The 27,347-nt window shown below is 36.6% G+C and overlaps 1 protein-coding gene across 2 annotated transcripts in view; it reads left to right on the top strand.

Moving 5' to 3' along the window:
- RNF144B (ring finger protein 144B) overlaps nucleotides 1–25,917 on the top strand; it is a 53,877-nt gene extending 27,960 nt beyond the window's left edge. For both annotated transcript variants that reach the window (XM_026699529.2, XM_087930940.1), the window contains exons 4-8: nucleotides 19,080–19,140; nucleotides 20,784–20,988; nucleotides 21,828–21,972; nucleotides 22,444–22,533; nucleotides 23,330–25,917. In XM_026699529.2, coding sequence (XP_026555314.1) covers nucleotides 19,080–19,140; nucleotides 20,784–20,988; nucleotides 21,828–21,972; nucleotides 22,444–22,533; nucleotides 23,330–23,470 — 642 coding nt within the window. In that variant the 3' untranslated portion in view covers nucleotides 23,471–25,917. The remainder of the gene's footprint in view (nucleotides 1–19,079; nucleotides 19,141–20,783; nucleotides 20,989–21,827; nucleotides 21,973–22,443; nucleotides 22,534–23,329) is intronic.
- The last annotated feature ends 1,430 nt before the right edge of the window (nucleotides 25,918–27,347 follow it).

The following is a 27,347-nucleotide window of genomic DNA, read 5'->3' on the forward strand; positions in this document are numbered from 1 at the left end:
CACAGGAGAAACTAGAAACAAGCAGGTGGTTTTTCACTTGTTTTCCCTTTCCTGGGGAAATGTTTACTTGGCATCCAGACAGTCTCAGAATTGCTTGCTTGCAACAAGAACATTCTCAATTTGAATGTCCCTAGTTCTTTGTTAGTAATAGATTCTGGAAGATGTACTACGACATTCAGAATTGTAAAACACAAGTAATAAAAATGTTACACGACACTTGAGAAGGATAATATTTTTTGGGGGGGTGGGAATGGAGAAAATGGTGCTTGTATATACATACTTGGAACGGTATGTATGAACTCCAATTGCAGTTTATTGGATGTGTTATGTGTACCCAACTATGCAGTTCTTGTTAATAAAAGCTCAGGATAAAAAAAATTCACATGGCCAATTTATATTAAATCTCTTCATGGAACATTCATGCCATGCTTCATATCATACCCCTTGTTGTTATGCGAATTACTTGTATGTTGCCATTCCAAACAGAGTTTTCTGAGGATAACTGACCAGATGGCAAAATTTGCTAATTTTGAATTAAGATGATATCAGGGGTGGGATTCTACAGGTTCGCACCTATTTGCTAGAACCGGTTGTTAACATTCTAAGCAGTTCAGAGAACTGGTTGTTAGAAGAAATTACTGGCCTAATCCTGTAAGGAAGGCAGGAAGGAAACATTCTGGTGTTACTTACAGAAACTGCCTCTCCGTTAACCCTTTTTTTTTTTGAATAATTTTTTTTTATTTTTTAATAACAAGCATACATAACAATATTAACATAAACATAACACAAAAAACATAAAAATATCCTTCTTCATAAGTTTACATACCGTGCATCGATTAGTTTACCACTTTTTTTTGTGCATCCATTTCCCAGTCACTAGTATAATTATATTACATAATAGCTCATATTATCAATCAATAATTGTATAACCTAATATCATCACTAAAAAAAAATCATTTATAATTTTGTTAATTCATATTTTAACGAGATAACTATAATTTGCTTAATTTATTTTACAATAAATCATAAGATCATACCAAATCAACCTTGATAATGTTTTATAAAGATAATATCAAAAAGAAAAAAAAATTTTTTTATGCTAAATCAAATATTCTATCATTATGTTTTATTATCTAACCATTGATAAAAAAGATCCCAAACTTCATAAAATTGTTTATCTTCTTGTTCTCTGATTTCAAATGTCAATTTACTCATTTCAGCACAGTCCAATATTTTCTTAATAATTTCTTCTTCTGATGGAGTTTTCTCACTCTTCCAGTTCTTAGCAAATACAATCCTAGCCGCTGTCAATACATTTACAATCAAATACTTCAAATTTTTATTATATATATCAGGTAAGATTCCCAATAAAAAAATCTCTGGTTTCAAGTCTATATGTGTCTTTATCATTTTTTCCAACCATATGCGGATTTTAGTCCAATATTTTCTAGCGTTCTCACAAGTCCACCACATATGGTAGTATGAGCCAGGTATCTGATGACATTTCCAACATTTTTCAGATTTATTCTTAAACATTCTTGCAATTCTTGTCGGGGGAAAATGCCACCTGTAAAACATCTTATACAAGTTTTCTTTATAAGCTGTTGACATTGTCATTTTATAATTTTGAGACCACAATTTTTCCCATTTCTCCAAATCAATCCCATATCCAAAATTCTTCCCCCAAACAATCATCGTTTCTTTAACTTGTTCCTCCTCTAATAAAATTTCCAACAAATAAGTGTATAATTTTTTAATCATTTTTTCATCAGTACCTGTCAAGATCCTGTCTAAATCAGTCAATTTATCATAAAATCCCTCCGCTTTAGAATCTATAAGATACCTTGAATGTATTTGCATATGAAAACCAATTCATCTTTATGCCTTGTTCTTCTAGTTTTTGCATTGTTTTAAGTTCACTCTTTTCATCCAATATTTCCCCATATCTAACTGTTTGTTCTTTCTCATATATTATAGGATAAGAAAAGGCTTCAATAGTTGATAACCAGACTGGGATTTTCAAATAACATTTTCTCTTAATTTTCTCCCAATTCAACCATAAAGACTCCCTTATGTAATGCCTTCTAAAATAGCCCTGCGATTTAGTTCCCTTATACCACAAAAAAGCATGCCATCCCAGTAATAAATCATGCCCCTCTAGTGTCAACAATCTAGTCTTTTTAATGTTATCCAATCCTTAACCCACATTAAATTTGCCGCTTGGTAATACAACTCCCAATTCGGAAGGCCAAAACCTCCTCTAATTCTAGCATCTTGCAGAAGTTTTAATTTTATTCTGGCTTTCTTACCTTGCCATATAAACTTCAACACAATTTTATTTAAATCTTCAAAGTACTCTTTACCAAGCCTAATTGGTATGGTTTGGAATAAATATAAAATTCTGGGTAAAATATTCATCTTGATTGTTGAGATTCTACCTATCAATGACAGTTGTAGATTTTCCCATTTTTTCAAATCAAATGCTATCTGTTGTTTAAGTTTAACATAGTTATTCTCTTTCAATGTAGTACATCTTGACGTCAAATATATCCCCAGATATTTAACCTTATTCATAACTTGTATTTTCAATAAATCTGCCAATTCATCTCTTTGTTTTAATAACATATTCTTTGTCAAGATCTTTGTTTTATCTTTGTTTATTTTCAAGCCGGCCATCTCACCATAAATCTCTATCTTTTCCAGTAGCTTTAAAGCTATTCCTAGAGGATCTTCCAAAATAAAAATCAAGTCATCCGCAAAGGCTTGCAATTTAAATTCCTCCTTCTTAATTTTCATTCCTTTTATATTTGGATCCTCTCTAATGTTTCTAGTCAGCACTTCCAAAGTCAATACAAATAACAACGGTGATAATGGACAACCTTGTCTTGTGCCTTTTCTTATATTAATAGAATCTGTAAAATCTCCCTCTATCATCACTCTTGCCGTTTGTTTATCATATATGGCTTCTATTGCTTGAATAAATTTTTTAGCAAAGCCCATCTGTTCCAATAACAAAAACATGAATCTCCAATTCACATTATCAAATGCTTTTTGGGCATCTAAAAATACCAAAGCCATTTGTCTTTCAGGGTGTGCCTCGTAATATTCCAAAGTGTCCAAAATTACCCTCATATTATCCCTAATTTGTCTCCTTGGCAGGAATCCATTCTGGTCAGGATGAATAAAGTTATTTAGATATCTTTTGAGCCTTTCTGCCAAGATGGAAGCAAAGATTTTGTAATCTGCATTCAATAAAGAAATAGGTCTATAGTTCTTAATTTGTGATAGATCAGTCCCTTCTTTTGGAATAAGTGTAATATAAGCTTCTGACCATGTTTTAGGTATTTTCTTATTTAACATGGCTTCATTCATAACTTCTAACAATGGAATGCTCAACGATTCTTGTAATGTTTTATAAAATTCTGCCGGGAGCCCATCTGGGCCTGGTGCTTTTCCATTATTCTGCCTATTAAATGCTTCCGTTAGTTCCATCATTGTTATGGTACTTTCTAACATTTTTTCAGTCTCTTCAGATATCTTGGGTAGGTTAGCATTTTGTAGATAAAGCTTAATTCTTTCCTCATCAAAATCCTCCTGTTTATATAATTGTCCATAAAAGTCTTGGATAATTATCTTTTTGTCCTTATTACCATAACATATTTGACCTTGATCATCTATTAACTGTACTATTCTCCTAGATTCTTTCTTCTTTCTCAATTTGTATGCTAGCCATCTACCTGGTTTATTTGCATCTTCAAAATAGTTCTGTTTAGCACTTCTAATTTTTTGTGCCAACTCCTCTTTCTCCACCTGACCCATCTTATGTTTAATTATATCCATTTTGAATTTAATATCTTTTTTCTGTGGCATATTCTGCAATTCTTTTTCCAGTTTTTTATAATCATCTTCTAAAGCTTTAATAGTTTGCCTCTTCCTAATATTCTTTTTCTTTGTATAGTCCATTATTAATCCTCTCGCATATGCCTTCATTGTATCCCAAACATTCTGCATTGAAGTATCTTCTTTTTTATTTTCAATGAAAAAGAAGGCCAATTCTTTGTCCATCCATTGTATAAAGTCTTTTTCCTTTAAGATAGCATTATTTAATGTCCATCTAGATCTTCTTCTTTGTCCTTTCCATTTAATTGTCATAGGGTTATGGTCAGCCCATATACCCGTTTCTATATTTGTTTCTTGAATGTTAGATATTAGTTCTGATGAGGTCCAAATCATATCTATTCTGGACCATGATAAGTGTCTATTTGAATAAAAAGTATATTGCTGCGTTTTACCATTTCTTTCTCTCCATATATCTTTTAAATTTAATTCATCTACCATTTTAAAAAAGGATTTAGGGAGAGTCTTTCTATTTTGTTTTAATGCTGTCGCTGTATAGTCCAATTTATTATCTACAATTCCATTAAGATCTCCCATCATAATTATATTGCCATGGTCCAGTCCAATTAATTTCATATGTAGCTTTTTATAAAATTCTTCTTGTTTATCGTTCGGAGTAATATTTTTATGTTGTTATCCACGATTTCAACCATTAATACTCTTCCATCTTCATCAGTATAAACCAATTTTGCTATAATATTTTCTTTAATATACAGGACCACTCCTCTTTTCTTACAGTTAGTCAAGGAAGTAAAAATTTTCCCCAGTTTTGGTCTTACCAATAATCGTTGATATTGTTTTTTAATATGTACTTCTTGTAGGCAAATTATATCAAATTTTAACTTCTCTAATTTATGAAAGATTTTTCTTCTTTTAATAGCAGAGTTCAATCCATTTATATTCATAGAAATCAATTATTTTTCCTCCATAGTTATGTTTTATATTTAGGTCTAACAGTTCTTGTGGATCTTACTTCACGTTGTTCTTTGGTCTCCATTTGTCCACCTACCACACCTTCTTCTTTCCCCGGTCTCATCTGGTCTTCTTGAGGCTCAATTGCAAAGGTCTCTTTTTCTGTCTCTATTTCTCTTCTTCCAAAAAATTCATTGTGGAATAATTCCGCTTTCTCAATTGAGTCGATTCTGTGTCTCTGTTCTTCCCATATAAACATTAATCCTTCTGGGATCAACCATCTATAATTCACATCTTTTTCCAATAATTTTTTGGTCAAGAATCGATATTCTCTTCTCATCTCTCTCACTCTTCTGGGGACTTGTTTTAAAACCATAATCTCTTTACCTTTATATTTCAGCCCCTTATCTCTTGCAACTTGTAATATTTGTGTTTTAATAGTCTTTTTAGTAAATCTGACATGGATCTCCCTTGGTAGCTTATTCCTCATTGCATATCTTGTGAAAACACGATATATCTCATCTACTCCGTCCATCATCTTTTCCTCTGTTATCTTCAAAGCTCCAGCCAGAATTTCTATCATTACAGCCGCCAAATCCTGTCCTTTTTCTTCCTCAATATTTTGAAATCTGAGATAAAATTCTGACCTATCCATCTCCCACTTCAACATCCCAGTTAAATCTTGTTGCACCGTTGTTAATTTGCTAACAATATTTCCAATTGTCTCATCTCTTTGTTTATCTTTCTCCTCAATTTTTTGGAGTCTCTCCTCCTGTTTTGCCATCATCTGTTGAAAGTTTTCAATTTTTTCATCAGTCTTTGCAATTCTTTGTTCAATACTCTCTGTTCTTTGGTCAATGCTTGTTTTGAGTTCTTGTATTCCTTGTATAATCATCGCTAGATCCATTTGTACTTTATCTTGCTTCGCCATTATTGATAGTCGTCCTCCAGTTGATGGAGAAGCAGGAGCAGAAGTTGAACTGCCGGAAGGTAACGTTTTCTTACTCATTTGAATAACTCAAGATCTTTAAACTCCTTTAATCCAATCAGTAGGGTAGCCAATTATAATCCAATTGGGAAGAAGAAAAACATTAAAAAGAAAAAAAAAGCCAATAAAAAATAAAGAGTCCAGGATTAAAAAGAGAAGGAGAAAAAGAAGATTAAAAAAAAAAGAAAAAAAAGAAGGAGATTCTTCAGGTTCTTCTAAACCTTAATCCTATTGTAAGATGGCCACTTATAATTCAAAAATAAAAATTAAGAATGATCAATAAAGCAATGATCAAAAAAAAAAAAAAAAGGAAAGGAAAAAGAAAGAAAGAATTCTTCAGGTACTTCACACCCTAGTCCAATTGTAAGGTCTCAAAAAATAAAAAAAAATAACCATAAAGATAAATAAAAAATGAAAATAGAGAATAGAAAAGGCAAAAATCCCAATGAGCAAAAAGAAAAAGAAAAACTATTCTGAGGCTTTCCCTTTAAAAAAAAAAAAGTACGTTTAAAAATTAAAAATAAAGTCAAACAAAAGAAAGAGAAAATAGATATACAAATATTACAAACTACTGTGGGGTTGATGAGGAGGGATAAAACAACTAAAGAAAAATAAGAAAGAAAGCACACTGCATCTTATTTAGTTATCCAAGGCTCTTAATTATGGCTTCTCCACAAATTCCAAAGCCAAACTTCAAGTACTCAATAATAGAAGTTCCAAAGAACACCTGTTAAAACATTCTCTGGTATTCTTCCCTCTATCTAATCAAGTTCCAGTGTCCTTGAGAAAGAATTCCTTCACAGCTCTTTCAACTTTCAAATAAAGTATCTTCAAGCCTCTAGTTGGCAGTGTTACAAAGTTTCTTTAATCCACTCCCCCTCCTTTCCCCAAAAAGCCTAGTAAAAAGAGGGAAATATACATGTATATATATATATTTTAAAAAAAAAATACTAAAGGGAGCCTCTATTCTAAAAAAAACTATTAACAATCAAAAGGGGGAAAAAAGAAAGAAAAATTAGATGAATATAAAAGGAAAAACCAGTCTAGTTACAGTTACTAGATCTCAATGGAAGTTCAATGAAAACAAAAGTAAAAGTAAAAAGCCAAGCCTCATTTTGACATTCTCTCTAAGAAATCGCTGCTAGATCAGTTCCATCTGTTCTTGTCCAAAGTCTTACAGAATTCTTCTTATTTTAGAGTGTCCTTGAGTCCCCAAGAGAAAAAAAAGATTCTCACCAGCCGATGCACGATCTCATTCAGCGTCTTTCTTCCGGAGCTGTCACAGCTTCAGCAGCCGGGGCTGCCTCTTCGCCGATGGTAAAAGGGCTTCTTCTGGATCAGCCAGGGACTTTGCGATGTCCCTGGGATCAGCAGAACGCGCCCCTTATTATCACCGTCTCTACGGGACGGCTTAGGTCCATTAGGACCAACCAGGGGCGAAGATATCAGCTGCAATCTCAGAGCCCCAAGATTGCAGCTGTATCGCAGCAACGTGGCTCCGCCTTCTCCTCCGTTAACCCTTATTACAGTTTTGGCAGGACTAGACTTCCTGAAACTTCTCTGGAGGTTATTTTCCCTCCTTTGCTGGTACTTTGCTTGTGTCGATGACCATTCAAAGTTACAATGGCACTGAAAAAAGTGACTTATGACCATTTTTCACACTTACGACTGTTGCAGCATCCTCACAGTCAAGAGAGACCAGGTGAGGAGATGCGTGCCTCGATGTGAGTGACGTTGAGTTGGCTACACCCAGCTGGTCACATGACCACCAAGCCATCCCCACCAACTAAGCCACACCCACAGAACTGGTTGTCAAAAAATTTGAATCCCACCCCTGGATGATGTATAATAGGATTACAAATATGCAAGGATTATCAGTTGGTTAAAAGGTTAGGAGTAGTCTCGACGTTAAATATTAATATAATTCATTAAAAGCTTTGACACAATAATGGAACATGAGCTATCCTCCCTTAGAAAGTGTTGCAATGGGATGTGTGGCTAACCTTGGGGGACGAAGGGAAGAAATGCTGCCTAGGAACCAATCAGACGAGAGGCAGGAGCCCCAATGGTTTAGTGGTCAGAGGAAGAAACCTAGGAAAGACTTAGCCTAATTGATGAGGTGATTAAAAGTGCTGGAAGGAAGTTTATATCTTCAGACTCACAAGATTCTGTTAATGTAGTCTTACAATAAAGTAGATTTAGCTCATTTAGTCATGTTTTTTTAAAAAAATCTGGTTTACCCAGGAAGGCTGACATCCATCCAGGGGTGGGCTTCAAAATTTTTAGCAACGGGTTCTCTGCCCGGTTGCTTGGTGGGTGTGGCCTGATGGGTGTGGCCTAGTCAGCCTCCTGCATCATGGCAGTGGGGGGCATTTTTGCCCTCCCTGGGCTCTGGAGGCTCTCTGGAAGCCATAAATGGGCCCGTTTTCAGACTTCCCAAACTTCTGGGAAGCGCATTTTTCATCCTCCCTGAGCCTCCCTGCACTTACCTGCATCCAAAATGGGCCGTGTGGGGACTCCTGGGAGGGGAGTGGGCGGGGCCAGCCAGTGGGATTTGTCGGTTCTCCGAACTGTGCAGAATCTTAACTATAGGATCGCCCAAACCCCTGCAAACCCCCAGCAGCCCACCCCTGCATCCATCTTTCAAGTCTGAAGATAATTTTTTTTCCATCGGCCACTTTTAACTGCCTGATCACACAGCTTTCTTGACATAGGAGAAGTGGAGTTGTAACGTACTAAATCAACTCCAAAGTTATACAAATAAAAGATCTCCAGATTTGCATAGAATTTGCATGATTTTCAAGTTGAATTTTCAATGGGTACATTGCACATATTCACCTTGAATTGTACAGTTAGAAAATCTGTTAAGGGATAAAGTTGCTTTGTCTTCTTAGGTCAACGTTCCAGCGTTATTCACATAGACCTGAAATAATAGTAAGCTTTTGGCATTTTGAATGTAGAGAAAATACAGTGCTAAAGTATGCATGAAAATCATAGAAGCGTGTTCCAAGATTATTGTTTGCAAAGCTTCTGAAATCTAAGCTTTTCAGTTAGCCTGGCAAGAGGGCACTTAAGGGTACACATCTAATGAGCCATTAATGTTTTCTTTAGTATGCAACCCTAAATATTGAATGAATAAATAATGAGGAAGTTATTTAATGGATCATGCATGATGGGAAGCGCTTAAATTTGTTATGGGTTTTGTTCCTTATATATTTGTGATCTTCACTGATATATTATAGTGACGAGTAATCATTCCGACCAGAATAGATGCTCTTAAAATGATCTGTGCTGGGCCAAAACTTCAGTAAAGAGCTTTTACTTCTCTTAATGAATAAACAGTATGGGTATGTTACTGTTTGCGGCTATAGATAACTTCATATGATGCTCTGATTATATTTCTGAATTTTATCTATTCTGAAGATCATCTTTATCCTGTTGCCCACCAAAAATGTTGCCTTGATAGCCTTGATGGCCTTTGATCATACTTGCTCGGGAATACTGTATGTTATTTGTTAAACAGGTTTATATATTGCTCCACCATCAAAGCTGACACCAGACAGAGCATAGAACAACTCAAAGAAATAGTGCAAGATCAGAAGACATGGAGAGACCTGGTCCATACAATTTCCAAGAGTCTGACACAACTAAGTGGATTTATCATCATGATTATATATTAGACAGACAGACAGACAGACAGACAGACAGACAGACAGATGGATGTATTGCACATTGTAACACATGGCATGGGCAGCACACTGGGGAAGGAGGTATTTGAGTGTGCAGAGAGGGAAGGATACACACTTGTCCCTGTACTCTTGGTATAAAATTGTGAATATCTGAAAAGGGCTGGTTAGAATAATTAGCAGGACTTTCAAGATAATTTCTTGTCAGGGTTATGAGTTATACATCATTTCAGATTTTCATGCTAAGAACCTGAAGATCTCCAAGGAGCCCTCTCAGATAAAGATATTTGGAGATATTTGGAGTGGACACATACTGTATATGGTACCTGTATCTCTTCCCAAACTTAGTTCCACTTGCCTAGAGATCTTGACCTATCTTTAAAAGATTGCCTCAAACTGTTCCCCTTTTTAATACTCAGGGGCTTCTCACCTGGAACTTCTCCAAGCATGGATGTCATTGTATGCTGATACATGTAGTTACATGCTTCTGTTATTTGATCACTAGACTCATAAGGTGCAAGCTTATAAGTGCCCTGAAATTCAGTAGTATTTTTTTGGCTTAGATGGTAAAACCAATTCTTACTTTAAAACATTTAGATTAAAACAGCCTAGAAATCAACAAAAAGAGGCACAGCCCGCTGACTTGCAGTAGAACTAAGAAGAATGAGAGCTCTATGAAAGGTTTAGTTGAAAAAGATATGTTTTTGCATATGGGAATGTACTATAACTGAGGGAATATAAACCATTTTAACTTACTTTCTAGGTAACTCCAGAAAGAATAGCCCAAGACAGTAAATGACTAGGAATGATGGAAGTAGTCAGACTAGTTGTAGCTTCTAATCTGGTTGCATGGTTATTATCCTTATGGCCCTTTAATGATTTTTTGGGTGGTGGTGGTGGTGGGAGTCATGTCTACATATTCCACAAAACGTGCACTATCCGGTGCCCAAATGATAAATACAAATTGCTATGGAAAAGTAGTGCAACTTTATGGTGTGGGTCTTAAAACCCCAGATTTCCACTTGATAATCTAAGCTTTTAAAATTCCTTCTTGTCTGAAGTAATTTGTTGGCTGCAGAGACCTACAAGATGTTTTAATATATGTACTCCAAGTATATTGTGGGGAGTGAATTGGAAGTAGTCTATTTGAAATACCTTTGCAAGTCCCATTTGGTATCCTGGAACAAATCGGTCAACAAGAATAACATTGTTTTGAGTGTCTTTCCACATTACCCATTAGAGCAGAAAAACACTTTCCCCTCCATATCCGTTTACCTGAAACCTGAAATTGGTTACATAGGTTTTCTTGGAATAAATTCTGTTCAAAAACAACTATAATAAGCCTTTGGAACACTTCCATGGCAACTGAAGCAAGATTTGAATAGTACTCAGTGCCTAAAAATAGTAACACAACTATTTAGTTTGCTTATCCTGTCTTTTCATAGAACACAGCCGGGTGATTAAGGCTCCTCTTGAGCCCTGTTCATTTTCTTTGAAATTTGAGGGGAATAATAGGAATTAGAAGTAGATGGAGGATAATTGTTTGGAGGGGAAATGAGACAGCAAGTGAATGATGGGTGACATTTAAAAGACAAGCTTGATTGTTTTTTCTACCTTTATTTTTGAGTACATTTTTAAAAGATTTGTTGGCAGTGTGTTAGGAATATAAGTCACCTAACAGGTATTTGGGTTAGAAATATATAAACCAGGATAAACATTTTAGTACTATGTCTTTAAGAGATTGCAAAAACTGCAATTGGGTATGGTTTTTCAAACAGCCATAAGATGGAGCCAGAAACCTGGATTGTCTTAGTCTTAGTCTCAGAAGAGAGTGTGTCTGAGTGAGTATCTCTGTTTCCTTCTGTTGGAAAGTATTGCCATTGCTCCATTTCTTCTAATTGACTGATATTACTGGATTTAATGTAAGTCTACTACTGAACTGTTTTTGACACTGGACTTTGATATTTGGATTATCCCTGGATTGAAAAACTGACTGATTTACCTGTGAATGATTTTGGATTGCTTATTTTGGACTTTGCTTAAACCTTTCTAGAAATAAAAACTGTTCTATATTAACAAACTCCAAACAATGAAATCTGATTGGTCCACATGGACCACTTTCCGATTGGTCCACTGAACGGCCGTGATTGGCTTTCTAAGAATCAACTGCGATTGGCCGAGCTGATCGCGGGAGATTCAAAGCCCTGTCATTGGCTGGCAAGCCGCAAGCAATCCCTATATGAAGGGTTGATCTTGTACAGGTCTTAACTTTAAATAAAGAGCTTGAAGTTCACTGGTCTCGCATCTCGTCTGTACCCAATCTAACAAAAACCTACATTTACTGTACAGTGTATCTGTGTACTGTGTGTGTATTATTCAAACACTTCTCTCAAATACATCTCCCTGCACGTGCTCATTCTCCTAACGGGGAATTACCCCAACACAGTGCTAGGAAGGGATGAGGTGTCTGCAATGGCTCTCTTGAGCATTTACTTTGGCGCTGCCTTGGTTGACCAGCAGGCAAAGAGCTGGCAGCTGTAAGTATAGAACAGGGGAGCTTATTCTTACATGACTAACATCTTGTTGCCTTCAACTGAATACAACTTTATTTGGCAAGTTGCACCGAAAGGATAGATGGGTAGAGCAGTGTGAAGCAATAGACAATTTAAGATTGAACTATTCAAATAATCCAAGGAACCTGTAGAAGGAGAAAAAAAAAACAGGATGAAAAATGATCTTGTTTACATATTGTGGTAAACCATAATTGGCTTCCTCATGATTTGTAGAAAACCCCTGATTGGCTTGGTTCACACATTGTACTAATCCCTAAAACCAAAGTTTATAAACCACAATAACTGAGTTCACAAAATACGCTAAGCTGAAAAAGTGCCGATTTACCAGGAGGCCACCTGCCTTCTCCTCTAGCATCAACTCTTACAGAATGACAACTGCATATCTCTATCCTTTTTCTGGGTAACTCTATATTTTGGAGGGAAGAATGGGGCTATAGGTGTAGATTATTTCTATTTTCCATAAAAACATAGGGGGTGCATTTTTGGAAATAAAGCTGATGAAGGAGACTGTTTGAAAATAATATTTTTTTTTAAATGTAAAAAACCAGGTGGGGCAAAGAGCATGGCACATATCAAAGGGCAATATTAATATAATAGCAACATATCATTTTAAGAACCCAGCCTTACAGCAACATATGAATCCAATTATTATATTGACTGAAGGATGTAACACTTGGCAACTATGGACAATCAATTACTGAATACTAATACATAAACTGAAGAGATATGCCCAATAAAGCTTAATGGACATCTAAATCCCATGATATAAATCCAGAATGGTGGTATAGTCCATTATATTTTATGAAGAATTGCTATAAAGCTATTGCACAGCCATTTATATTTCAAGCACAAAGATGCTGCAATTGTTTCTCCAGCAAGTGTGCAAATCATTTAAACATTCAGTAAGGAACTTTTTTCTTTTCCCTTCCTTTTGTATATGTTCCTTTGCCACATAGAACTCACTTGCACCATACCAAAGATGGAATGGCAATCGGGAGGGGATATTTTTTGTCATAATTTCAGTGCCACATATAGAAGTGTGGACCCAGAGACAGCAACATTAGCTACCTGTCTTTATTGTAAAATAGTAAACACTTAAAAAAACAATCTTCATCCAGAAACCAAATCTGGCCTTGTCAATATTTCATAATGTTTCTAAAAAGAAATCTATCTTCAAATTACAGTTGCTCCATACTCCTCTGTTGTATTGAATAAAAGCAGAAATAGTAGATGCACTGCAAAACTAATGCTTCTGTGGAAAAATCACGATAATTTATAATGGAACTCTGATGGATGCTGAAATTGAAAGATGAAAATCTTATAGAAAACTCTCTCCTTTTGGTTGCCAGGTAGATATCATTCAGCACATTTTGCTGCATGAATAATAACCAGTGGTGGGATTCAAATTTTAAACAACTGGTTCTATGGGCGTGGCTTAGTTGGTGGGCATGGCTTGGTGGTCATGTTATTGGCTGGGTGTGGCCAATTCAATATCACTCACATCGAGGCACACATCTCCTTGCCTGGCCTCTCATGACTGTGGGGATGCTGCAACAGTCATAAATGTAAAAAATGGTCATAAGTCACTTTTTTCAGTGCCATTGTAACTTTGAATGATCCACACAAGCAAAGTACCAGCAAAGGAGGGGAACAAAACTCCAGAGAGGTTCCTGAGACAGGAAGTTTAGTCCTGTCAAGAATGTAATAAGGGTTAATGGAGAGGCAGTTTCTGTAAGCAACTCCAGCATGTTTCCTTCCTGCCAGGATTAGGCCAGTAATTTCTTCTAACAACCGGTTCTCTGAACTGCTTAGAATGTTAACAACTGGTTCTAGCGAATGGGTGCGAACTGGTAGAATCCCACCCCTGAGTATAACAAATAGCATTTCACTTCCTAAGTCAGGTTTTTAATATCTAACAGGGACAACCAGGGAAAATGTCTTCATGGGGCTTAAGCCAAATGTTATGGTATTGCCTAACTTGTTTTGAATATGTGTTTCCTTTTTCTAGAGTTCTGTAGTTCAAAGGAAGCATAAAATAATATTTATGAAAACAAAATATTTGACTTGAATTCATTAGGTAACAGTTGTTGTCACCACAAGAGGAAACGGAAGGCAATGAAACAATTATTTCTAAATTAGAATGAATATAACCAACTTAAAATAGTATTTCCCTGAACGTAAGGTCATTTTAAATTGGGAAAAAACTGTTTTTTTCAGATGTGTGTTCTAGGTTTTGCCCCAAATTGGTAGTACAGGTAGTTCTCAATTTGCAACCACAATTGAGCCCTAAAGTTATGTTGCTAAGTGAGAAATTTGTTAGGTGAGTTTTACCCTATTTTATGACTTTTCTTACATTTGTTAAGTGAATCTTTGCAGTTGTTAAATTAGTAACACGGTTGTTAAGTGAATCTGGTTTCCACATGGTCTTTGCTTGTCAGAAGGTCACAAAAGGGGCACTGGCCCGACCCCAGGACACTGCAACCATCATAAATGTAAGTCACTGTCAAGCATCTGAATGTATATCATGCGACTGTGGGGATGCTGCAACAATCCTAAGTGTGAATAATGGTAATTTGAACGGTCACTAAAAAAACTATTGTAAGTCAAGGATTACCTGTACAAGTTTTCCACTACTTAGTCAACAAGGGCTTTTGTGTAGCTATACTTTATATTGTTTTTATTGTTTTCAGGTGGGGAGAACATCAATTTGGTTAAGACAACATCAATTTGGTTAAAACAGGGGGACTCTGAGTTCTAGTTCTGCCTTAGCCACGAAAGTCAGCTGGGTGACTGTGGGCCACACACTGTCTCTCAACACAACTTACCTCACAGGGTTGTTGTTGTTGTGGGGAAAATAAAAGGAAAGTGCATTGTATATGTTTGCTGCCTTGAGTTATTTTTGAAAATAATAAAGGCAGAATTAAAATAGATAAATAAATAAATTTGGCCATTCCATTTTACATTCTAGGGATGACATGATAGCAGTGTTCCAATATCTCAGGGGCTGCCACAGAGAAGAGGGGGTCAAGCTATTTTCCAAAGCCCCTGAAGGCAGGACAAGAAGCAATGGATGGAAACTAATCAAGGAGAGAAGCAACCTAGGACTAAGGAGAAATTTCCTGACAGAACAATTAATCAGTGGAACAACTTGCCTCCAGAAGTTGTGCATGCTCCAATACTGGAAGTTTTTAAGAAGAGATTAGATAACCATTTGTTATAGATAGATAATTATAGATAGAGATTAGATAACCAATGGTTTCATGCCTAAGCAGGGGGTTGGATTAGAAGACCTCTAAGGTCCCTTCCAACTCTGTTATTCTATTCTATTCTATTCTATTCTATTCTATTCTATTCTACTCTTACACACATACATTTTACATTCTCCATAGAATGCTTTAAGATGCTGCTTTCTGCAACTACTCATTTCCACTAGTGCCTTTGGAAGTTGGGATTAACTGTAAGGGTCCCTGGTGCTCTCTGAGCTTGGGTGTTTTCTTGCAGACATTTCCTTACCAAACTAGGTAACACCATCAGTGCTGGAGGATATTAAATTAACGTTTAGCCAGTTTCCCTTTCTAAAGGGGAAACAAATGAGAAGCAGTTAGGTTTCTGAAAAGATGCGTATTGCTAGTAAGGTAATATAACAGGATCTTGAAAGCCTATCAAAACAGTTCTCCTGCTTAGGTTATACCGAGCATAATTAAGCCAGAGTTACTCATGCTTTCCCCTCCCCTTGCTGTGGTGTTTCTTGTGCAAAGTCCTGTTTCCTCTTCAGCTTTCCCAGGGCCCATGAGCCAAGCCCTCACAGCCTGTGACCTATTATCCAGGCTACTACTAAAAGTGAAGTAACTTCTCTGGAAGATTGGTAAAATTCTGTCCAAAATTAGTTCATCTGATAAAAGGAAAGGGGCCGAGGTGAGAAAGGGAGAAGGCTCAGGGTGAAGCATGAGAAGCTCTTTCAATGTGCTGAGTTAATTTTCTCCAATTTTACAATTGTTCTTTGCCCCACCAACCTATCAGATGGACTATTTTTAGAGACAGATTGACTGGTTTTCCAGAAGACCAATAGGACCATGTTTACACAAGAATTCAAGTAATAATTACTTCATGGAACACTTTTGATGTGACATCTTCTTGCACAGGGAACTTGAAACATGGCTGTAGTTTCCATCCCAGGCACCTAGCTCACTTGTTACTCAACATGCTGGCCAGAGAATCCTGGGAGTTGCTCAGCTTGAAAAATGCTGACTTAACCGTTCTGCTCAGACCTGCCGCTGACGTCAATTGCTGATGGGGTTTTTTCCCCTCTCTGTTGGCTTTGTGATGTTGGGTGAGAAAGCAATCGAAGCTTGGGAAGTTTACCCATCATTTCCTTCAAATTGTCCTGCAGTAAAAGTTTAAAACAGAACCATTCACAAGCCTTGTTAGCGAGTAAGATTTGTACAGATTCAAGAGGGAAGAAGCTTGAGACATTGAAAAACCTTTGTCCTGGGCTTAGAGAATAGGGTAACAAGGAAACACCATCTTAATTTAGTTATATATTTACTTCCCAGTGACCTGTCATTAGCTGTCTCCTTTTTTTCTGAGAGCAAGTCTTAATGGTATTGTAATGAGAGATCTTTGGGAGATAAATGGCTTTGTTTGGGAGAGTTGTGCATTTATTTCCTATCGCAACGAATATGATCTGACAATAAACACCTGCTTTCCAATGACTGCTATAAAATTTTGCATTATATAACCTCATTGCCTGGGGAAGACCAATCTCCTTTACTTCAGCAAACTCTTTATTATTAATAACAACACAATGCTGTCTTGTGTGATAGCTCTCCACCATTCCATTGTTTTGATTTGGGCTTGTTTTATTTTTATATTCCATAGCAAAAAGGAGAAACACTGCTCAAAGATGTTTGCATTTTATACCCAATTATTTCATTTTTCTTTCTGCTGCTCCTAGAAGTCTTGTTTGAGATGACGAGGGAGGTATTTAATGAACAGAAATGAATATTTTATGATAGGAATAATGTGCACTCTCTTGCTAGAGTAGGGGTAGCAATAAATTGACATCCACTGGAAACCAAAAATAGGAGTGATATAAGAAAGAGTAAGAGAAAAAGCACATTAAATCTGTCATCCTGATTTGCAGAAACATGATTCTGGAATCACAGTGTCAATAGCATTCATTGCCTTGCATCCAATACTACTTATTCACATTTAAATTAGGATTGCTTTAGGTGACTTATCTGTAGGCAGTTGTGTTTGTCTACTACATATTCATGTTAGAGAAACTGAATCTTCCTGAGAAAATATTTTGAAGTTGCTTCAGTAATAAAACAGTAAAAGAGTAAGATAGGAATACTACTATCTATCATTATTTTCTGGAGAGAAGCATTTTGATGAGGCACTTTTATTAGATGCGTGCTACAATTTTTCAAAAAACAAGAATTCTCAAACTAGCTATTCCTGTGAGAGTTAAAGAAGTTAATGGCATGTATATATGGGTAGGGGTTGAGGCAATTTTAGTATATCCTGTTCCCTTTTGAAGTATATGGTGGCAGATAGCAGCAGGGTTTTTACTACAATACTATCTTCTAATCTTTGTCCCATTTCCTTCTTTGGTGTAGGTTTTTTTTGGGGTGGGGGCTGTATACATATATGTATGTTGCTATTGTTACATTAAATTACCCACACCAAGTAAGTCCAAATATCTGATTTTTAAATTATACCCACTTGGTGACTGCACCACTACAATATATATATATATTGTATATATTAATTTAAAAGGGCAGGATACTTGTATGAACAAATTGCATATGCTTCTTTGCATGATGGGCGGAATAAAAATCTGATACATAAAATAACTACAATTCCTGATCCTCAGATGTCAGAATCAAAGGGTATGCCTTAGAACAGTGTTTCAATTTAGGATAATCACATATGTTATTACTGCTGCCATGGAAAGCAGAATAGAGTCCAAATGATTAATATCAGCGGGAGATGCTAACAGGGCCCTTTCTGTCTGATAATAAATCCGTTTTGCCTAGGGATACATTTGCTCTGCATAAGAAAAGAGCTGAGTGCTGGAATAATTAGAATCTTGCACAGGGGAATAATCTGAGTATATTCAGCAAGTGATGTTTTAGTTATTATGATCATTATCATGTGGCAGTTCTGGTCATTTGAATCTTCTATACTGGCACACAGTCAATCATCACCTTAGAGTTGTTACTGTCAACAGGAAAAAAAAACCCAAAGCAAATTATACTGAATACTGAAAAATGTGGTTTGTCTTTCAAAACTTTCAGAAGAGATTCTACATAGCTAGACCTGAAGTAGGTGTCTTAACTTTATTTAAATGTGAATGACCTAGAGATTTGTTTGGGACTCCGTACACATTTTGAGATATATAATTCCTTCAGATATTATGGTCTTTCTGCTTTTTGATTAAAGGGTTGATATTTAATTGTTAATCCTTCTTTCTGGTGTTCCCCCATCCTCAGTTGCACACGTTTTATTAAAGCAAACTAATGAAAATAACCCCAGTTTAATGGAAAATTGTTGAACCCCCCCACTCTCTCTTATAGATCAAATTCCTAGTGTTACCATTTCTGGCTTAGTACAGATAGCAGCATCTGGCTGACTGAATAATCTTCAAAAGCATAAACCTGGTTAGTTTTTGGATAATCATAAAAAAGAATCAGAGCAGGAAACTAGATGTAAAATTTAAAAAAATTCATATTTTTGCTAAGAAAACAATATGAATAAATCCATGTGGTTCTCTGGAGTGAATTTGATAAAGAGAAACATATTTTTTAAAAAATTATTCACTGATATTTTGAGAGTATTTACTAATAATTGCTTTCAATTGCATTGCATATTTTCTTTTTAAATACACCTCAGTCACTAGTGTTGCAATTTTTTTTTTTTTGGGGGGGGGGGAAGAATCTTGATTCTAAAATCTTTTAAAAAATGAATGGTAATCTATATTTTCTTTTTAACATTTTGTTGTTGTGTTCTTCATTCCAGGTAGCCAGCTTGGTGTCTGCAGAGCAATTTCAATTGTACAAGCAGTTGAAATTTGAAAGAGGTGATTTTTTTTTACATTAATATGTAGGGGTTCAGATTGCATTGTTAAATTCACAAAATGGCAAAGAAGATGTCTACTCAAAAAGAAGTCTCATTTAGTTCAATGGCACTTAACCTTGGGTAAATAGTTATAGAATTGCAGCCTAAGATATAAATTATATATATTTGCTAGCAGAGAAAATCAGAGAAAAGGGGGAAGAAAAGAGAAAAAAGTCAGTTGCTCTTCCAAGCTCAAAATCTCTGAGCTTAACATACCATAGTCCAAATCTCAGTCCTAAAACCAAAGAATATATAGCTTTACTGCTATAGATTTACAGTGATAAAATATTTACAATCCTTAATGAACCAATGGGATTCATTCTGAGAAAAGTGCTTTAGTGCGCACCCTCTGCAGATCAGATTAAGGAAGAAGATTGCCACTCATCCCCTGATCAGAAATCATAACATTTCTCTGATGCAAAGTGTGGCTGATGGCAGCAGGGTTATGCAAAGAGATTTGTAGACTCTTCATGGGAATCATCAAGGGGCACATACCATGTGCATGGATACACACACTTTCTACTCACATGTGTGTGAGTTTTTTGCCATGGGAAAAATGTAACCCTTGTGGTCCGTTCTTCATAGTGTTGAATGCTCTTTCATTGCCCGGTGTCCGTTGAAATGGGGATGCAATAAATTTAAATAAATTACTAATAATAAGCCATTTGAAAGATTAATCCATAAACTGACAGTGGCGGTCCCAGTGGTTATCAGCACACTGGATGCTATATCAAAAGATCTTGGATGACACTTAGAAAATCAGCATCTTGACAAATTTTTCATCTGTCAGTTACAAAGGACTACACTGCTTGGATCCATGCATGTACTACGCCAGTTCATTAGAAAATTCTAGGTTCTTGGGAAGATGAAGGCCAATATCAGCTAAAGAACTAGCAGCAATATTTATAATAATAACATTTTGTTTTTAATAATAACATTTTATTGTCAATGTTTTAAAAACATAAAATTGCTTTCCTTTATTTCTTACATAACGTAGTCCAATAGACTAGAAATAGAATTTCCTTTTATTCCCAAGCTAGAATTCCTGCCATGATGCTCTAGTAATTCTTTCTCATGTGAAATGAATTACCGGTACATGATTTTTTTGAGGATGCTTGCAGGATCCAGACCACAGCTGGGTAGACTCTGATGTAATGAAAGAACAATCCCCGATTTGTTTCCTGTAGGGTGCTGGATATTCAATTACTTTTCAGAAACAACCTCACATTTCCCTAACATATTGGACAATAAGGAAACTCATGCTAGGGAAATCAGTCAATTTTTTTCCATCTTACACTGAGGGTATATTCATAGTTGTCAAACTGGAGCCTGCAGGCAGGATGTGTCACGCGCAGACCATGCCCACCCCGGCTTGGCAAAGGCAAAAAATGTCACGCTACGTCATGTGACACGATCAAGTTTGACACCTGTGGTTTAGATGAAAACAAGATAGACAAGATGGATAAGAAATGTTCTCTTTTTCTAAAATATGCTGGTAGATATAAACCAAATCATATCCCATGTTTATAAGTTTTGTTTCTTTTCTGATTGTATACATCTTTCACCTTTTTAAAAGCTTATGTTTTGATCTGTAACATTCCCCAGAAGTGCACTTGGATCCACTGAGGACCTGGTGTCCCTCTGCTAATTGTCAGACTGTGTGCCAAATTGAACCAAGCGACTCTGGATTACCGGTGCCTATAAAATGTCAGACGTGTTACTTGACATTCTGTTCATCGTGCAAAGAGCCTTGGCACGTGGAGGGATCATGCTCAGAAGGCCATTTGATGGGGATTGCAAGTGAGCAAGGGTAAGAGAAGAAACCGTCTAGCTCTTGCAAAATCTTTATATCATTTAAATCGTTATAAATACTATATTTCTTTAGCAAGAAATTACATTTCTGACACTGCTTCAATAATGCAATTAATTAATTGTTTGCTAGCTGAAGGGAAGACATTCTGTGCTTTGACTAAGGCACCTGAAGTATTTGATGTGCTCCTTTCATCATTCTTGATTCTGGAAGGTCTGTTCCAGCTAGACTGGCTTTTTGTCAGCCCAAATGGCAGATTTAGGGATCAAGGTTAGCTAGACAATATAGCAATTTCTTGGTGGGCATTTCTTGGTGCAATGGAAGCTGTTGCCTGGGCATAATTTCAGCAGAGTAAATACAGGAAATTAGTTAAGGGCTGTTTTGTACCTTATGAGGAAGCAAGGATGAGAAATATATTTTATTTTCATATCAACTGGTTAACACAGAATACTAAAGCAGAAATATTTTCCCAGTGGAGGAAATATTTGAATGCCAACATTGTCCAAACATTAAATACAACAACAAAATAAATGGGGATCCGTCTGTTATTTTTGCACATGTTTGCAAAAGTTGAATAATTGTTGCATAAGGGAAGTGCTTTTCTCCAGATGAAGCACATTTACATGGGTTAATATTGTTCTAGGCCAGGGGTCTCCAACCTTGGCAACTTTAAACCTGGAAGACTTCAACTCCCAGAATTCCCCGGTCAGCTTTTCTTTGGAGACCCCTATTCTAGGCAATGTGCTTCAGTTCAGTCTGAATGATTAGGGAAATAGCCAGAGTACCCTTAAGTCTGTTTCAGAGGGGTTTTCCCCCCACTTTTCCCCTTTCTTTTCTAGAACGCTTATTAAAAACAACTCAGAAGCTCTAATTAAACAATGTCCAGTTTGTCGGATCCATATTGAACGGAACGAAGGCTGTGCTCAAATGATGTGTAAAAATTGCAAGCACACATTTTGCTGGTACTGCCTACAAAATTTGGATGTGAGTAGTCTCTGGCAAAAAGGTTTTTCTCTATAGTTGTTTCATGGTTCTAGATAGGAAGAACCGATGCTTAAAATGATTAACTTTCCATGATTGCATCTCATTGTTTTCCTTCTGTTTTCTTTTGAATTCTGCATCCAAATCTTATGGCAGCAGATCTCAGACATAAAACATTTGATAAGGTTAAATGGAGTTTTGCAAATGATACATCTTCCTTTTTGTTCAGCTTTACTAGAACTTGCTCCTCATTTCCCAGTGATTTTCCTGCTTTATAAAACCTAACTTTATAAAAAGTGCACTGAGCAATTGCTTCATAGAAGGTTAATTGGTGTCAAAGTGTTGGTGACAGTAATTTTTGTGAAATCCCAAGTTTATAAAATAGAGCTGGAGGAAGCCTAAAACCTCATGTTGCCACTTTATTACCCAAGAAGATTGAACTTATACATGACGGCGTATTATTTTGCCTTTCAGAACGACATCTTCTTAAGGCATTATGACAAAGGTCCCTGTCGAAATAAACTGGGCCATTCACGAGCCTCAGTTATGTGGAACAGAACACAGGTATGCCAATAACATGGATTTGTGTTTATTATAAGTCAGTTTGGTCTTGTGGTTTTAAAGCAGCAGGCTGGAAATTGGGAGACCCTGAGTTGTAGTCCCACCTTAGGCATCAAAAGTGACTGATTGACTTTGGGCCGGTCACTCTCTCTCTTAGCCCAATTCACCTCAGAAGATTGTGGGGAAAATAGGAGAAAGAAGGAGTATTCAGTATGTTTGCAGGCTTGAGTTATTTAAAATAATTAAAATTTAAAAATAATAAAAGGCAGGATAAAAATAATCAAAAAATAAGCTTCGGTGGTGTGTAGCAGGGGTGTCACTCGATTTCATTGAGGGCCATATCAGGGTTGTGTTTGACCTCGGGGGGCCAGGGTGGATATGGCTGGGATAAGCGGGCCCCATTTTTGCAGGCAGAGTGCTGCAGGATGCCCTCACGGCTGAAAACGGAGCCCAGGGGGCCATGCGTTGGTCCCCTGAGCCCTGTTTTCACTGGCAGAGGGTTGCAGGAGACCATCACAGCTGAAAATGGGGTTTGAGGGGGCTGCACATGGCACCCCAAGCTCCATTTTCGCTGGTAGAGGGAGGCAGGAGGCCATCATGGCCGAAAACGGGGCCCTGGAGGGCCGTGCATGGCCCTTCCAAGCTCTGTTTTCACTGGCAGAGGCACCACAGGCCAGTTCTTTGTATCCAGCCCACAGGCCTTGAGTTTGACACCCCTGGTGTATAGATATAAATATAGGGTTTTCATAGATATAGTGTTTTCCTTTTTTATTTTTTATTTCTTCTTTTCAATATTTAGGTTGTTGGCATCCTAGTAGGCCTGGGAATCATCGTTTTGGTAACATCTCCATTACTGCTCTTAGCTTCGCCGTGCATCATTCCTTGCATCTGCAAATCCTGCCAAAGCAAGAAAAAGAAACACGGCCCACCACCAACATAAAATGTTCTGCCTATTTTGGATGTGAATGTCTATTGTGTTTGTCAGGAAGAAGACTAATGGTTGACATCTTGCACTGTGCTTTACCAACCAATGCTCCTTCGTTTTGCCAACTTCTGTAAAAAGTGCCTACTGGTTCACAGGTTGCCACTTTATTTGCAAGCTGCAGTTCAGGGGGGGTGGGGGGTGGGGGTGAGGGGTATTTGTTGTGATCTGGGTTAATTCTGTTTTTTTCATTTTTAAAATGGAGCCAGACTTGTAAGATATTTTAAGGCGTTTCAGAATGACTGCTTTGTTGAAATCAGCACATGAAATTGCAGCTGTTCAATAGATTCTGAATGGCTATTGATTTTCAGAAACCTTGATACTGTATCTCCTGAAGAAGTTGTGCAGTTGAGTAAGAAAATAAAATGTGTAATCCCCCAATTTTAAAAGAAAATGTTGGTTACTTAAAATTTTAGATTTCTAGTGTGGATTTAGTGGCTGTTAAAAAAACCCTCAATTCTTTAAAGTTATTGTACAACTTTTTATTTTTTTTAAACAAAACTATAACTAAAACTCAACTGTTGAAAATCACTGATAGATCATCTTGCCAATTTACACTTTTTTTCAAAGGCAAGTCAGGTCAAATAATTTATTTAAAATAAGTTCTACTTGGCTACAGCACCAAAACCAATATGAGTCTGGTCATACATTGAAAGCATAAAATGCTGAGCAGATCACCCTATTTGTATCACCCTGGCCTATAAATTAATTGTTTCCAAACAGTTGATAAATCTGGAGTGCTAGTTGAGATGCTAGCTTTGGTCCAGAAGTTGGAAGTGTAGCATAACTGACCTGAATGTGACATAACTCCAAGGGTGGGACTCCACCAGACTGGACTACTTCAGACGAACCATTAGTTCCGGTGACTGTTTGGCCCCACCTACCCATCCCTGGTCTTTGTTGTGCTTTATTTCCTGGTTTTTTAGCACAGCTGATTTGCGTGACGGAGCAGTTTGCCGCACCTCAGCTGTTTCAGTCACCGGGGCTGCAGTAGAAGGTAAGTAATTCAGTTGAAAATGGGCTTTTTAAAACGTAGAGCATGCGTGTGAAGCACGCGTTCACCGAACCAATTGTTATACCGGTTGAATCGCACCATTGCATAACTGGGTCTTTATTTATTTTTCTCTAGATTTCATTATTACTATCTTATTCCTCATAGCTGAAGTTTAGCAGAGGAGTGAAAATGATATTGAGACATAAGGAGTTTGATCATCAGTGGGAACAACTGAACTTGCCAAAATGTTTGCCTTTGTAGACATACTGTTCAGTAAAGAATAATAAACCAAGGATATGATCCAAATAAATATTGTTGCAACAGATAGTAGCCATTTTGTTGAGCTAGGGAGAAATTGTGAAAATAACACAGTGTTCTCTGAACAAATGTTTGTAAGTTGTGGATGGCCTGTGTATCTAAAACAAAACTGTGAAGATAACATACAGCTCAAAACAAGTTCCACGTGAAAGCGTAATTAATGAATCTAATTTTCAGATGAAGTAACCACTTTCCCATGTTGGAGTATCTGTTATCTTAAAACAGATCCTCAGCTAGTGTGAAACCAAAAAAAGGCACGCCTTGAAAACATTGGAAAAGAACAAAGGATGATGGAGAATATCCAGCTCTGCAATCTTGGTTACAAGAAAATATTTCTCTATTCTGATTCACCCCACCCCATTCTATAAGAAAAGGTGGCATTACATAGATAAGTTTATGTATCCTGTGGTACATAATCAAATACATCAAGGGAAGCCATGTATGTTTCATAATGCTCAAAATGTTGTCTAATGTCATAATATTGTCTGGACTTCTACAAGAATATTTTTTTTTAATAAGCTTAAATTATTGGATCATTTACTGTAGAAATAAATTGCCGTATCATCAAGGAATGTTTTAGTTAATAGAATATTTTGTGATTATATTATCTCACGTATTCCTTATAAAACAGCAATATTCTATCTAGCATGGTGACTGGGGAATTCTGGGAATTGAAATCTGCATATTTTAGGATTGGTGAGGTTGAGAATCATTGAACTAGAACTACCTGACTTGTATGCATCTATTTTTTTTTTGTTATCTAGCTTGATAGTAAAATATAAGGCTTAGAAGCCTGGCCAGTGTAAAAATTTAATAAGTAATAATAATTAGGACTTGAATCTTTAGTATCTGAATGAAAAGGGAGAGGGCAAAGGAACCACAATGAAGGACTAGTTCTCCTACTGTAAGTTTCTATTTACATGTCCCCAGTTCTTTTTAGAATTAAAATGGATGAAATTTATAGGAAATCAATATGACAAAATGTTTACCAGAAAACAGCAGCCGATTAGATTGAGGATGTGTATTTCTTTTCTTTATTTTTCTTTGTGTAAAACTTGTTAACATGAATAAATAAAACTTATTTTGACAAAAAGCTATTGTCCCTCTACAGGAAAGGGGTTTTCACTGTTTTAAAGCCTACTGCTGTCTTCAATAGACATCTGAATAATTTTTCTGTGCATTCAGAATTAAATGGAAAATAGCAGGAAATAATGGGCAAAAGTGCGTGCTTTTATTTCTACTGTGCATTCTCTCAGGTAAAGAATGGCAAATGGATATTATAGAAAATATATTTAGGTTGGGGGGGAAATTAGACATCCTGTAGACATTCACAGAGGTTATCATGCTAATGAGGGATTTCAAAAAGGAGATAATTGACTGTTGATGTTTATTTAAGCTAGTACAATTTTATTATTCTCTTAGTGTAATGAAGGTACAAGGCTATATGATTTTTTAAAGGATTAATTAGAAACTGTGCAGGAAGAAAGTGCAAATGTTCTAAGTTATTTAATGATTCAGCATTAGAAGTTTTTAAAAACAGAAGTCTGTATTTTCTTTCTTTTCTTCTGTTTTTAAAGTCATAGCATACAATATGCGCAAAATCAAAAATTCAGCAAAGCTTGGCTTCAGCAAGCAGCTTTTAAAAGAGACTGTAAATATTTAGCTTTGTTATTAGAAGACATTTCAGTATGATCACATGATGCGTTGCGGGTCCCACTACCGGGATGAATTAGTCAGCTGACGACCTGCACCCGGGCAGACTGTCCGGGCAGGCTCCTCTTAGTGGCAAAGATGACAGCGACACAAAGGTTTATTTTGGTGAGAGGAAGCACAGATAGTACTACGCACCTCTCTTTTATTGTGCAGCAAGCAGGGGGGGGGTTATGTTACACATGAGGAAGTTAGACAGGAATAGGGAATATTGCCATATATGGCTACACCTTATGCTATAGCCAATTCATGTTTTACACGTTGCTGTTCCACAGTGTCGCCCTATATGTGTATTGTATGTATATTGGGTTTTCTGTGTACGTGACTTCCTACTGATGTGTCATGATATTGCAACATCTCCTCTGTTTTTTATTATTTTGAGACCTCTCTATTCTTTATGCTGCAAGATCTAGTCCTCCTCCGAGTCCAAGTCCTGCCGGCATATTAGAATGCGAGGGCCGTCTCCTTTTTCTGGGTATTCATCTTCGTTCTCCTCCGAGTCCGAAGTGAATGCCAGTAGAGACCTTTTTTCTGCTGGAGTGTTGATCTTGGACCTTATTTTTACAAGCATGTTTATGTTGGTAATCTCAGTATCAATAATGGCCAGTCGTTTTTTGAGGAATTGCATTATTTTCCCAAATACACAAGGGCCCATGGCACACAGCAATAGGAGCAATATTAATGGTCCGGCAATTGAGGAAAGAAGTGTTGTGAGCCATGGGGAGAAATTAAACATATTATGATACCAAGTGTTACCTGCTTCCCTTTCCCTTTTGCGTATTTCCAACCGCTCTTTTAGTTTATCTAATGAAT

The sequence above is a fragment of the Pseudonaja textilis genome, chromosome 3 (genome assembly GCF_049901715.1).
Source record: "Pseudonaja textilis isolate UNSWEBS1 chromosome 3, rPseTex1.2, whole genome shotgun sequence".
In the NCBI taxonomy this organism is placed as follows: Eukaryota; Metazoa; Chordata; class Lepidosauria; order Squamata; family Elapidae; genus Pseudonaja; species Pseudonaja textilis.